The 15,527-nt window shown below is 36.5% G+C and overlaps 1 protein-coding gene across 13 annotated transcripts in view; it reads right to left on the bottom strand.

Annotated features, from left to right (window-relative positions):
* Positions 1-408: 408 nt before the first annotated feature.
* Positions 409-15,527, bottom strand: part of MEF2C (myocyte enhancer factor 2C) — a 168,620-nt gene continuing 153,501 nt past the window's right edge. For 10 of the 13 annotated variants that reach the window (XM_075932165.1, XM_075932166.1, XM_075932175.1 and 7 more), the window contains 2 exons: positions 14,965-15,100; positions 409-5,564 (listed from right to left, as the gene is read on the bottom strand). In XM_075932165.1, the coding sequence (XP_075788280.1) occupies positions 5,243-5,564; positions 14,965-15,100 (458 nt within the window). In that variant the 3' untranslated portion in view covers positions 409-5,242. The remainder of the gene's footprint in view (positions 5,565-14,964; positions 15,101-15,527) is intronic. The other 3 variants (XM_006132367.4, XM_075932174.1, XM_075932173.1) reach the window with 1 other exon arrangement.

The raw sequence follows: 15,527 nt of genomic DNA, 5'->3' as shown, positions 1-15,527 counted from the left end.
TCAACCGCTCCTGTAAGCCTTGTGGAAGCCCCGCACTCCTTGTCGACAGAGCCATGTAGTCTAGACACACCTGAAGAGTACAAATATCAGAGCCTGGCCTGACCTCTCTCTGCTTTAGATTCTTGTCTGTAAAGAGACAGGGGAGGCCTGATAATTTCCCTGCCTCACAGGGATGATGTGAAGGTAAATTCATTAACATTTGTGAGGCACTGAGATACTGTGGTAAAGGGGCCTCTGTAAGTATACAGATTAATTAACGTTTTACAGCAATTAGGAGTCAAATATAGAAAACATTGGCAGAAGTTATAATTGTTTGTTGCAAGGTTGTTTTTAAAAAGTGTTACAGTAGCTTACAGTTAAACAACAAAACATCACATAATCAATAAAAAATGCACCACAGACACTGTATCACTAAGAAAGCCAGTAACTTTACTGATTTGTCTGCAAAATACAAATTATACCTTATTTCCAGCAGGAGAAACTTGTGAAATTTTCCCATTTTTGTTCACTACAGACAGCTGAATTAAGTCCCTTGAGATACACAGATGTGGTTTAACTTAGTTATAACATCTTGTCATCTAGTGGCGACAAAGTCCAGCTTATGCCGCTTTGAGCCTCTAATTTAATACTTGTTGCAAATGCTTGTATGCCACCCATTTACAAGCTACTTTTTAATTACCATTGTTTAATGGGAACAAATTCCCAGAAAAAGAAGAAGCAGGGAAAGAAAAAAAAAAAAAAAAGGATACAACAAACCATCTGAAGCAATCCAAGTATAATGCGTAAGGTAACTCGGGGTTTACATGATTTACTCCACAGAGGACACAGGTACTGCATTTTTTATTTATCATTGAACTGACCTCTTTGAATCAAACTGAGGTATGGATCAGTCTGAGGTATGAGCAGGGAAGGGAAAATGCAACACCTGATTATAAAAGTAATCAGATGGAGAATTTTGAGCTGAAGGTGTGGCTCAAAGCTTGGATTGCTCCACATCTTTGGTTAAAATATATTAACAAAAGCCTTTTAATTACATCTACAGTCTGAAGAATTCTAATAGATACCAATGTTCAATTAGTCCTTCAAGAGATCTGTAGTGGCAGGAAATTAATGCCATATAAGTGATGACATCACAGCAGATGGCATAAACAGGAACAGATGAAGTATGCCATGTTTAGGCAACAGCCTTTATTGAGGTTTCAAGTGGCTTTTAAAATATTACAAAGCATTTATTTTCTAAGAGAAAGAGAGGAAAAAGAAAACAAAATAGCATTGGTACGTCTCTAGTTAAAAGATGGGTATATAGGGTAATACATACAATACAAAAGGATTGACATTCTTGAGAACAATATATTGAGTTGTTTTATTCTTGCTTTAGCTTTACCTGAAAAAGATTTGAGAACAACAGATTTTTTATATTATTCATTAAAAACCATTAAATTCCACTTTTGGGAAAAATATAAGCCATTTTGTTATAAAACACAATTTTTGAAAAAACACTAAAATGATAAAATCTCTATCGTGAAAGGCAACAATGCATAAAATATACAGATTGTGCAACTGTGCATATCATATCATCGTTGCCAGCCGTTGGGCTAACTGAAACACACCTTTTAAAATAAAGCTTAGTTTGGCTACAACAATACTTGGAGATGTAAAATATGCCACTTAAGGTATTGAACTTGCAATTAAGAATGTTGCCTAAAACATTATCTAGCATGGATTAATGTAAAGTAAATGTTAATACTCTTTTAGGGCTCTGCCCCAAACTCCTTAGATACAAAGGAATCACACAATAAACCCAAATTACCTTTGCAAACACAATACATGGTAAGTTACAGATAAAGGAACAGGTAAAAGTAGACAGTTATAGTTTACAGAAAGTTACTTCACAATCAAAGTTGTGCTTCTTTTCATTAGATCAGTTCACAAATATGTATTCTCCCCCACTATCTTGCCACTATACTTTAGTTGAGCTCAGTAGCAGGAACAAAAGGGACGACTGGCATCCGTTTTCATGTGATTCTATTTGTATTAATATAAAACCATGGTCAGAATTACTAAAAATTGCCACGGCAATACCTTTCATGCTACTTTCTGCGAGTTACTTAAGGTCACATATGTTATATCACGACTGCCCTAGAATCTCAAATTTCCTTTTCCTTGTGTTGCTGAGGCAAATTGTATTAATATGGCTATTCTTCATATTTCAATAGACTGACTCCCTTGCCTTCTGACGAACAATACTGAGAAACCTAAGTTTTTTTAAAATGGCAAGTTACATTTGTAATATATTTGCATATTTTAGATACATTAAAATTTAAAAATGTCAGACTGACAATATGAGAGTAGGTTAATTTTATGGGTTGGAAATTTATTTGAAAAAGTTTTGTGTTTTAAAAAATTAATTATGAGCCCTAGTCTTACTTTTTTGTTATGCACGCATATCTTTTTCTTATCCCACAGATTTGTGCTATGAGACAGGATGGATGCACTAGTAACACGTTATTCTGCCTAGAGAGCATCAAAAATACATAGCAATGCACTAGTATCTGCATGACCAAGTGTGCATTTATAATTTGGTTGCATATAAAGGAAGAGCCCAAGTGACAGTGAACAATGTATACTCTACACCATTTGCTACCACAAAGAGGTAGACTTTATCAAAGAGCAGTGAACAGCAACTGAACGTATTGACAGGGAATAGAGAGTATATTTCCCTTAACGCTGGGCTACTCAACTTTGGAAGCCCTGGGGACCACAATGATACTCACAGCACATGCCAAGGGCTGCAACTTAAGCGTGGTTGCATATACATGTAAATATATATGCATATATATGAAAATAGCTTTTTTCTCACTGACAGGCATGAATAGAAAGATTAAGGCAGGACTACACAACACGCAGGCTCCAGTTACGTCAGTTCTGCTGGTATTAATAAAATGCAATATTTACCCGATTTCCAGCCATATGATATCACTTTTAATGAGCAATGACAGTCCAGGAATTTAACTGCTAAAATGCATATCAGCAGAAGACCATTATATTGACTCATCGTTGTGGAGTGTGTTCCCAGTAAAGGCCATGTTCAAAGGATCCCACCTACAGGCCTCATATTGAGCCCCACGCAAACCCAAACTGCACTGCGGGCTGCAAACAAACGGGTCTTGGGCCTCATGCAGCCCACGGGCTGTATGTTGAGTCACCCTGCCTTAATGTAACCTCTTCATGTTGATACTTAGCTATTGAAGCTATATTCCTTGCAGTGCCAATGCATTTAAGTGGGAGACAAAATTACTCTTGAAAAAAAGAAATATTGCCAGTTTTACAATGGCACCACATTCTTAAAGGGGAATAGCTTAAAAAAAATCCCACCAACAAAACAAATCCACTGAATATAAATGCTGAACTAAAAATCCTGTATTCCACCATTTTCCTGTACTAGTACATGAGGGACAAAGAGAATTAAAATGAATGGAATATTCCTTCTATATAAACTCTTTTGACTAAAGAATAATACATGGTGGAAGAAAATGGTGGATGCCCTATGCAAAACCTATTTATGTGAAATACACAGGAGACATTGTTCAACAACATTCCCTCTGTGTGACAGTGTGACCAATAAGGGCTGCAAGAATGATGATGAAGGGCTGTTGGGTAAGTACTGGTTGTACAAGATAAATCTTCTTTTGTATGCTTCTTTTTTTGACCACCCTAATGTCTCTAAGGTTAAAAAACTCTGTAACTTTTGTTTCTGTGTCAATTCTTCACTTTTGACTCCTTCTCTACTACTTAGGGAACTCTTCACCTGCGTTCATATACCTGGCAGTGTTAAGAGATCCAAATCTAGCAGGCAGAATATCAGGTTCATTTAATTTATGAGAAAAGGCCAAGTTATGCCATTTTGTCATTTAATTGTGGAAAACTACAAGATATGCAGGACATAAGTAATATCTGGGCCCTGAACTTGTTACAATGCACAAAGCAGCATGAAAGAACTAATCAGTATATACAATGGATCTCAGTTCACCCAATGGTTTGTAAATGTTATATTAAAATGATTTAGGTTGTTATATCTTGGGTAAATTCTAACCTTTTACAGATTAGTCTTTTGACTGCTGACTTTGAATCCGTAAAATGTATGCAGAGTGAAAGAAAACCAAAGGAAAATAGTTACTTAAATGTGCAACTGCACATATATAATCCCCCCACTATTAAGATAACAAAAACTTTTGCTATTACCATAATTATTATATATATTAGAAAGCTATACACAAGCATGTTAATTTCACAGATTTTTTAAAAGATTCTTAATATTTTATATAATTAGAAATACACATTTCAAAAACAAAACTTCTGCAAAGAGAAAACAGTTATCTTGGTTAGCAAAGCATGGAGTTCTTCATGGCTTAGGGTAGTGCTTTCTATACAAAAAAAAGTCCTCTGTTTTCTTCAGGACTATTTAAAATATTAGCGAAGCTATCAAGGAAAAAACACATTTTGGCTTGAGGAAACTACAAAAAGCCACAAATGCTTTGCAAACTCTGTCTTACTTTTTAATATGAAAATAAGCAAAATGTAATGTACATATTTTTATATTTTTTATTTAATAAGTGATGCAGACCCAGAATTTTAAAAATTAAATATGTTTAGCCCTCAAACTCAACATTTTTACAAGTATGGTCCTCTTTTACATGTCTTTGATCCTTTTAACTGAGTGCCATACTCCAATGATATGCCTGCATGTTTGTGAGCATTTTAGGTATGGTAGGTGACCCAGTCTCTTTCAAGCATTTATTCATGGCCACCCATTGCTGGGTCTGTCAAAACATCTGTACATTTTCTATATGTTGCATAACAGCTGCTTTCTCTCTCAGTAAAGTCTGCCACTTTCTGGCAAATGTTTCCTTTTGTCTATTTACATGTAAATAACGTTGAACCTGCAACATGACACTATCTATTGTAACATACATTTTGCAAGGGAGCACAACAGTGAAAAGAAGTTAGCCTTAAAATCTATTTTGTACAAGTGTTCTGTTGTACAACTCAAGTGCTAAGCTTATCTCAGCATTTCTGTTTATCCTTATACTGTATCACTGAGGCAATTTAAAAGTACTTTTACAAAACAGAGTACCTGACTTTTTTTCCACACACAGCACATATAATGCATATCGACCCCCCACCCCCATTAAGGTATAGCACACACACACCGCAAGAAAAAAACTAATAGGTAATAATGTTATCATGTTGCCCATCCTTCAGAGAGCCGCATGCGCTTGACAGAGGGGCTTTCCCTTTCGTCCGGCGAAGGTCTGGTGAGTCCAATTGGGGAGTGGAATTCGTTCCGATGATCCTCTCGGTCGCTTCCATCATATGAGCTGCTACAGCTGCTCAAGCTGTCAACAGGAGATCTCCCCGCCTCATGGCGCGTGTGCTGTGGGTATCTCGAGGGTGTGGTGGTACGGTCTCTAGGAGGAGAAACAGGTTCTGACTTGATGTTGAGGCTTTGAGTAGAAGGCAGGGAGAGATTTGTATTCTGAGATAAATGAGTGCTAGTGCAAGCTCTGTAGGAGGAAAGGAAACCCAGTTACAGACTGAGGAGGCATGGAGCCCCCAGCAATGTATAAACACTTGCCCAAAATATCAGTTTAAAGACTCATGGATAACAGTGCATGTCAAGAACATGAGAAATAATCCCTAAGAAATATTGAGACCCAGTGAAAGGTGTGGGAGGCATCACAACAGACATGACCTTCTTGAATGGCTCAATGGTATAGCCTACAAAGAAAGTTTACTTTTTTGGTAAGTTCTGAGATAAATTGGATACTGAGCCTTTGCACTATTGAAACCACTACCATTTTCTTTATAATTGATGAATATTAGAACATAAGAATGACATTTCTGAGTCAGACCAGTGGTCTGTCTAGTTATTCTGTCTTATGGCAGTGACCAGGGCCAGATCTTCAGAGGGAATAAACAGAACAGCGCAATTATTGAGTGATCCATCTGTCATCCAGATTCAGTGTCTGTAAATCAGAAGTTTAGGGACATCCAGAGCATGGGGTTGCATCCCTACTCATCTTGGCTAATCATCATTGGTAGACCCATCTTCCATGAATTTAGCTAATTCTTTAAAAAAAAAACCAATTATACCTGTGGCCTTCACAACATCCTCACAGATTCACTATGCATTGTGTGAAGAAATACTTCTTGAAGTTTGTTTTAAACCTGCTGCTTATTAATTTCATTGAGTGACCCCTCGTTCTTGTAATAGGAATGGATAATTAACACTTTCTTATTCACTTTCTCCATGACAGTCATGATTTTATAGATGTCTGTTATGTTCCTCTTAGTCATTTCTTTTCTAAGATGAACAGTCCCAGTTTTTCAGTCTCTCCTCATATAGAAGCTGTTACATTCACTAATTTTTGGTGCCCTTCTCTGTACTTTTGCCAATTCTAATGTATCTTTTAGAGATGAGTTAACCAGAACTGTATGCAGTATTCAAGATGTAGAAATAAAATGGATTTATATAGTGGCATTATGATATTTTCTGACTTATTATCTGTCTCTTTCTTAAAGGTTCCTATTCTGTTAGCTTTTTTGACTGAAGCTTCATATGCAGTGCATGTTTTCAGAGAACTATCCACAATGACTCCAGGATCTCTTTCTTGAGTGGTAGCAGCTAATTTAAAGCCTGTCATTTTGCATGTATAGTTGCTTTGCAATGTGTGGTTTTTTTGCCTACATCAACATTTAATTTAATCTGCCATTTTGTCCCAGTCACTCAGTTTTGTCTGATCCCTTTGTAACTCTTCACAGTCAGCTTTGGACTTACCTACGCTGAGTTGTTTTGTATCATCTACAAATTTTGCAGCTTCACCATTTATTCTTTTTTTCCCCTAGATCATTTATGAATATGTTGAATAGCACTGGACCTAGAACAGATCCTTGGGGGATCACTATTTACCCCTCTCTCTGTGAACACTGATAATTTATTCCTTTCATTTGTTTCCTCTCTTAACTAGTTGCTGATTCATATCCATATGTCTATGCATGTATGCATTGGGGTTGATGTGAGAAGGAGTTTCTGTTGAGATCAATCAAATTAGTTTAGATGCACAAAAGTATTTTTCACAATGATGAATAGCAATGTACATGATATTGCAAACTATGTAAGATTTTTAACTTCAAAAATGAAGAGTTTAATTTAGTTGAACATTGAAAGGAATTAATATTAAAAAATCATAGAATCATAGAATCATAGAATAATAGGACTGGAAGGGACCTCGAGAGGTCATCGAGTCCAGCCCCCCGCCCTCAAGGCAGGATCAAGCTCCGTCTACACCATCCCTGACAGATGTCTATCTAACCTGTTCTTAAATATCTCCAGAGAAGGAGATTCCACCACCTCCCTTGGCAATTTATTCCAATATTTGACCACCCTGACAGTTAGGAATTTTTTCCTAATGTCCAATCTAAACCTCCCCTGCTGCACTTTAAGCCCATTACTCCTTGTCCTGTCCTCAGAAACCAAGAGGAACAAATTTTCTCCTTCCTCCTTGTGACACCCTTTTAGATATTTGAAAACCGCTATCATGTCCCCCCTTAATCTTCTTTTTTCCAAACTAAACAAGCCCAGTTCATGAAGCCTGGCTTCATAGGTCATGTTCTCCAGACCTTTAATCATTCTTGTCGCTCTTCTCTGTACCCTTTCCAATTTCTCCACATCTTTCTTGAAATGTGGTGCCCAGAACTGGACACAGTACTCCAGCTGAGGCCTAACTAGTGCAGAGTAGAGCGGCAGAATGACTTATCCTAGGCAGATTAGGATTTGATATATTAATCTGTGCTACAGATTTAAGAATTCTAAAGTCAAAATATGATTTGTATTTTTTAGCCAATAAGATACCAAAGACTTTTAGCTGAAATGTAATTGTGGGTGTCAGGGGAATATAATGCTTTGCATGTGGGCACTCCCATTTTATACAAAGAGCACCATAAACACCAACAAAAATGATAGTTCTCACTTTATTACCATTACAAAAGAAAGAAAGAAAGAAAGAAAGAAAGAAAGAAAGAAAGAAAGAAAGAAAGAAAGAAAGAAAGAAAGAAAGAAAGAAAGAAAGAAAGAAAGAACACTAAATGCATATTCTAATATTTTTTGGTGATGTAGTTGTTTGCACAGGTTAGAGGCATTTGTAAGCTGCAATGTGTGGGAGGGAAAGAAAACAGGAAAAAATGTTCATTATTATAAAATAAGGGGGAATGACACCACTTGCCTTTGAAGAATGTTTTGTGCAAAAGCACCACCTACTGGCCAAAACTGAATTTCCTATTTTAATATTTGTGTCTTAAAAATATCTTTCTTAGTGAGTAATTCTTATTATTTTTTGAGGCATGGTTTCAGTTGAGAGCAACCAATCAGGCTGAAATTAGACTCCCGAAACACATAATTTCAAGAGCTTTAATGGTGAGGCAATATTTGTGGGGTATTGTGTTTAGGCCACATCTACTGTAACTCTAGAGAATGATACAACTACTTGAAACAATTCAGCTTCTCCACTGAAATTATATCAAATGCTTTTATCACTAATTGTCACAATGTTTGTGAAAAATAGCCCTGTATTCTCCCCCCAAGCATGTTGCAGGGCTCATTGATGCAAAGGGCTTAAAAAGTGCAGTGAGGTCTTTTTAAGAAGACAATCTGAAGGCAAACTATGTATTTTCCTTTGCATTTTGGAAGTATGTTTTAAATGTGTGGAAAAAACTGCCTGTTCATTTCAGTCTTGGCCATTTCTACTTAGTAAAACATTCTACTTTGGCTGAGAACTTGATGAAAAAATCCAACATAAAATAAAAATATATATTCCTGTGTTTTTTCTTTTTTGTATCAATTTTTCCCCTTAAGAAAGGTTTAAGCTTTTCTTGGGGGAGCAGGCTCGCAGTTTAATAACTACTTTAGACTAAAAGTGGGGGTGGACACAAAAGTTGGCTCGGAATTTAAAATTCCTCAACATAGGAAGTGTTGGGATCTGGAGATACAATTTGGTACTACCTGTGATATAAACCCATGATATGTCTATAGAGTTTACACACTGATTTATATCTCTTTACCTTCATTGTATGATGTTATATGTTACAGTTTCCATTAGTAGCACATTTCTGAAAGAGAGATAGAATGAGTGCAACTCCTGAGAAATACAGCTGATGCTACTGCACGCTAATGTACGTTACTTTTGGTATAGACATTCAGGAACCATTGTGAAAACTTGTCTCTTTAGTCTTCATTAGCCAAAACTTTGTGGGTTATAAGCAGATGTGGTTCATTACAAGTGATAATAGCCCACTATGCATGGATATAGATAGCCAATGTGAGTAAGATTTAGAATTCAAGATGGGAGATTGCAGCTACATGAAGGATGGATCTGATTTCTTCACTGTCAAAGGATATAGGTGCTTTTTACCAAATTCAGCATGAGGTAAATACCTGGTTTTGCCTTTGCATGTTAATGGCACAAATCCCAATGTTTATTTTATAAAAAATGCTTATTTTACCTTCATAAAAATACACTGTATGGACCCAGGCTAATATTATCTTTGTCTTTTGAATAACACAGTAACCTGCTTGAAACATAAAGGGCAAAAGAAAATTATTTAATTTTAAAGAGTTCTATAGAATTACTATCAATTATCAATCAGATAATGCCAGCAAATTGGTTGAAACTATCAACTAGCTGAATTATCAGGCACACAAATAATCATAATATGTTGATGAAGAGTCAATTCAGTTTTGTAAAGGGAAATAATGCTTCACCAACCTACTTGTATTCTTTGAGAGTGGCAGAAAACAAGAGGACAAGGATGAATCAGTCATCACAGTATATTTGGATGTTCAGAAAACCTTTGACAAAGTCCCTCACCAAAGGTTCTTAAACAAAGTAAGCAGTCACTGAATAAGAGGGAAGATCCTCTTGTGGATCAGAAACTGGTTAAAAGATATGATCAGTGATCAGTTTTCAAATGGAGAGAAATAAATAGCAAAGGTCCTCAAGGATTTATATTAGAAACCGTGCTCTTCAACGTATTCATAAATGATCTGGGAAATGGAGTAAACAGTGAGGTGGCAAAGTTCGTAGACAGTGTAAATCTACTCATGGCAGTTAAGTCCAGAGCTGACTGCAAAACTTTACAAAAGGATCTCACAAAATTAGGTGAAAAACATCCCAACTATACACACACAAAATGATAGGGTTTTACTTAGCTGTTATCACTCAAGACAAAGATCTTGAAGTCACTGTTGATAGATCACTGAAAACATCTGCTCAGTGTCCAATGATAGTCAAAAAAAAGCTAGCAAAATGTTAGGACATTTTATGAAAGGGACAAATAATAAGACAGAAAATATAATGCCACTATATAAAGCCATAGTACCCACAGACCTTGACTATTGCATGCAGTTCTGGTCGACCCATTTAATACATATATATTAACACTGTAAAATGTACAGAGAAGGGTAACCAAAAAGAGTAGGGGTATAGAGCTGCTTCTCTATGAGGGGAGATTAAAAAGACTGGGACTGCTGAGTTTAGAAAAGAGACGACTACAGGAGCATATGACAGACTATAAAATCATGACTCCTGTGGAGAAAGTGAAAAAGGAAGTGTTATTCACTCCTTCACATAACACAAGATCCAGAGTCTGCCTAATAAAATTAATATGCAGCAGGTTTAAAACAAACATAAAGAAGTACTTCTTTACTCAACACAGTCAGCCTGTGGAACACTTTGTCAAGGAATGCTATGAAGACCTAAAGTCTAACCAGGTTTGAAAAGAATTAGCTAAGTTTATTGAGGATAGATCCATCAAAGGTTATTAGCCAAGGATTCAAACCCATGCTCTGGGCATCCCTAAACCTCTGACTTCCAGAAGCTGGGACTGGATGACAGGATATGGATCATCTAATAATTGCCCTTTTCTGTTCCGTTATTTCAATTATATATATTGGTCTGACTTAATATGGCAATTCTTATGGTCTTATAGTCCGCTCACAGTGATTCTAATTTAGTAATCTTCATATAATGGACAGAAAACATTTAATTTCATAAGGATAATAAAGGAGAATATACTTAAAAGTTAAACCTCAGTGCACATTGAAATCTGAGTGGCACACAGAGATTATTTGATGTACATGAAGTGGGGCAAATATGATTCCCTTCTTTGGGATGGAAGGTTTTTTAGAAAGTACAGTGAGCCTGGGTTTCCTGTGAGAGGGCTAGGAATGCCAGGATGGAAGGAATCTGTAAAGGGAGCTTTGATCTTATGTATATCAGTGAGGTATATTCTGTATAGGTCACCATCTCTTTTAACTTCCAGTTGGAACTTGAGTCAGGATGGGTTTGGGCATAGGTATTATTGGCGAATGTATGGGTCTTTGCCAACACTGGTTTTCATGGAGAGGGAAAGATAGCTATATGTAGCAAGAGGAGACCATCCCATACAGCACTTTCTTTCCTCTCAGGCCCCACCTCTAGGGCTTTGTGTCTGGTTTTGCTTTCCTCCTTACCGCAGAACATATATATATTTGTATGTGTGTGAGTGAAGGTACTTAGAGCTTAGCACTGGATATTGACGAAGACCTTGAGAATGTTATTGTTTTAACTACTAACTAGTTAGTCAATAATCCTGGAGCAAACCTGTGGATCTGAGCCAATGCTTTGTTCAATAAGATTGAGAAAGATTTGGGGATGCTTCTACTGTTATACATACAAACAGTATGTATTGTTTTGTTGTCTCTATAACAAAATTAGTTGGAATAAATATTGTGTTTGAGTATTTAAACCTGCATTTTTATTTATGAAACCTACTCTTTTGACTGTAGCCAACATTCAAAGCAGAAAATGAAATTGATAATTATGGACAAGGCGGAATGTTTATCATGTATGCCATGCCTGTGGCTTGAGAAATTGGCAAATGGATACAGAATCTTTCACTTGTAGGTGAAAGCTCATAGCCACTTCTGGTGAGCAGTGACCAACAACTCATAGCTTTTGCTGATCAACCTAAAACAGGTAGTTCACAGAGAAGAGATGTCAAAAACAGGAGCATTTTTTATTAATAAAAATTTCGAATTTATTTTTAGATCAATTATAGAGCTGGTTAAAAAAAAGGCAAAGGACTGAACAGACATGGGCTCTGTACTACTGTGATGTCCTTAGAAACTGTTCAAGACACTGTTCAGGCACATGGGCACTAGTATTGTTGTCCAGTCAATGACTGGATCAAGATGAACAGCAGTCGTTCTGCACTCATCTTAAGCTGTTCAGACAATGTTGCCAAAACAGCAGCTGTCGGTGGCCAGAGATCCATGGGGGATCACCTGTGACAGAACACCTGTGATAAGCTGTAATACAATCTGTGCTTCTGTGCCATATGGAGTGGAACATGAGCTGCTTTGTACTGCTACTATTGGTGCTGGTAACAGAGTCCCCTGGAGAATTTGCATGTCTCCCTTATTAACTCTGCCCTGTCTGAGACATATCACAGATCTTTCCCAAAGCTTATTTAACAGAACACAGTTCTCCTAGCCTCCTCCAAATAAACACGCTAGTTCTGAACGTGTTAACTTATTTCTTCAACCTTTGTAGCCCCTGGAACTGACCTCTTTCAACTAATATAGTACAGGAATTTAAAGGCAGGTCAAGTCTTTTCAATCTGCTTGCTCAAGTTTCTGAGAATGGTTGAGGAGTTTGGGTAAATGGGGTTCTTACAGAGAGTGGACATGTCTTTATATTTTTGGAAGTTCTAATTAGCTGATTCTTCTGCCTATGTGGGCTAGGTTTGGTTTTATAAATTTGTGTTTAAACTGTGCATTTCAAAGAAATTGTTAAATCACCCCGTGCTTAAGATAGTTGCTTTTGTATATAAATTTCAATATGCAAAATAAAACAAAATTATGCTTATTTTCTGAGTGAGTGGAAGACTCTACTGGGGCTGTTAATGAAGTGGTTGCCATTGTACTAACTTCACTTGAAAATTATTGAGAAAATAATTTTAAGACCAGCAACACTGAATGTGTTCCACTACGCACAGTCATTACATTTTTTGTGATATGAATTAGAAACATACAGTGTTACATATCTATCTAAAAAAGCACATTGTTTTCAATGGTTTTTCATAACAAGACTATTTGGTGAACAAAACAAATAAATTAAATCCTAAACTAACAATCAACTTTACAGTAAGTTATACATTGATAGCTAACATGTGAGTTTTCAGTTTCCTTGGGATTTTATATCCCTAGATGTACAGACATGGCCACAGAGGTAAGGGAGGGCAAAGGGAGAAACTGTCCCAGAGTCCGGAGATACAAAAGGGCCCAGAGCACTCAGCTGCTGCTGCCCTTTAAATCGCTGCCAAAGTGCCACCCTCTGGGCATCACTGAGGGCTGCATAGGGGAGGCATGGTGCTCTCCGGGCAGTGGTGAGGTCTGCTTAGGGCACAAAGCAGGGCCCACTCTTGCCCAGGGCCTGGCCAGGCTATCGGCCCTGCTGTGTACAGTTAACATGTTTGCCACAAAAAAAATGCAGGCCTCAAAAAGAAAAGTAATAAGGAAGGAATAATGAAGATGTATTAACACTATTTTTTCTAAATCACCACATTTTTGATTGTATGTGTTTATGCAATTAATATCTGTAACTATGTATCTCTTATTTCTGCTAAAGTGTTATTGAAAAAGTATATATTTTTTAAGCCTTTGTTTAGCTATTTCTCTAAAAGCCCAATCCAGTGGCACATGAGGGAAATTACAGAAAGTTATAAAACTTAGTCTGATAAATTACAAAGAGAATTTTAACATTTAATATGTACAGCGTTAAATACTTTCAGATTATGTCAGCAGTCTTGCCAAAAATTAAAGTTTATAGATAACAGTTGTCTTTTTTTTAAAAAAGCTTGATTTAATACTTCAAATGCCAGTGAACTGCAACTATACTAGTTGATATATTCAGTCACTTTTTAATTTGTACTTTTCTCAATGAACAACTTCCAATTCAAGCATGTCTGGCCATACCTTCATCTACAATGTTTGAAATGCTAGCATACCCCGAGGAGCTGGCTCACTAGGAATTTCAGGAGATCAGTATATCTAAAATCAGGCCCTTAAAATTTATTTTAATCAGCCAATTCTTTTTTGTTTGTTCAATTAACTAGGTTGTTTTGCTCACGTAAATTCCACTTTTTATAAAATATTTAAACCATACAGGATTGTTTTATTGCAGGCTTCACATCTACCAGAGAAATATACTGAAAATGCCACTAGAGGGCACAAATACATGTTCTCTTAGACACAGGCAAACCAAAATTAGATTTATCTGCTGCCAGATTCTTAGTCACAATTATGTTATCCTTCTATAATGCAGTTCCAAATAATAAAACTTGCAAGTCACAGCTAAGCAGATGGAAGTATATGATTATTAGACAAGGTTATGGATTCATCTCAGGTCAAATCATTACGCTCTTCTTATTTATCAGTGATTTAAAAATACGCAGCAAATTTGCAAAGTTTACTGTAAAAGTGCACATTGAACTATGTGGAATCCAAAAGCTTAAGGGAAACACAAAGCAAAAGAAGCACAATTATAAGAGTACTGTTTTGTCCTGTTTTGGAAATAAAATATCACTTAGACAAGTGAAGGATTAGATAGATAAGAGTACACTTTCCCAAAACACTAAGAAAGTGCTATGAAATATGATTGTAGTTTAGCTACCTGACAAACTTTTGATTGATACCAATTTTCAAGCTTTGTATTTTGAAAGTGGCGCTTATACACACAGTAGGCCTTTGTTGATATTTTATCTCACTTAGGGTTTGGGATTAATTGGGTTATAAAAAACATTGTTTCTCACTCAAAACAGTATTAAGGTAATGTAAAATGATATGATAATGTAAGTAATATTGCTTACCCCAATTGACTGAGGGCAGATGGTGGCATGTTATGTAGATGCTGCTGTTGCCAGCCAGTTACTGAACCAAGATGAAGAGCACTGGCTGTGTTAAACCCAGAGAGAGATGATAAGTCTGCACTACTCAGTGAGTATTCTAGGTATCAAAACAGAACAGACAATAACTAAATGAGAATTAAGGGAAATAAACAGTAAGTAGCACCACAATTTAAATTTTCATACATACTGTAATCAGTTTTTTTATCATCATTATGCAAGTGGTATTAAATTGCACCAACAAACCAGGAGCCTTTTCTTAAGCCAATTAATCATTTTAGGAGCAAATAACATCCTCTAATTTATGGACGCCTTTCTGGACATAGCGATCCAGAAACATGCTTGGCCCATACAGCCTTCATTGCCATGCATTATAGATTAACAGTCTTTAAGGCCAGAAGGGAGCATTAGATCACCTTCTGTATAGCTCAAGCCAGAGAATTTCACCCAGTCACCTCTGCTTTTTGATCTGAGGAAGTGGGTCTGGCCCACAAAAGCTCATCACCTAATAAACCATCTTGTTAGTC

This window comes from Pelodiscus sinensis, chromosome 6 (genome assembly GCF_049634645.1).
Source record: "Pelodiscus sinensis isolate JC-2024 chromosome 6, ASM4963464v1, whole genome shotgun sequence".
NCBI lineage: Eukaryota > Metazoa > Chordata > Testudines > Trionychidae > Pelodiscus > Pelodiscus sinensis.
Note: the sequence above shows the minus strand (reverse complement) of the source record. Positions and strands in the feature narration are given on the sequence as shown.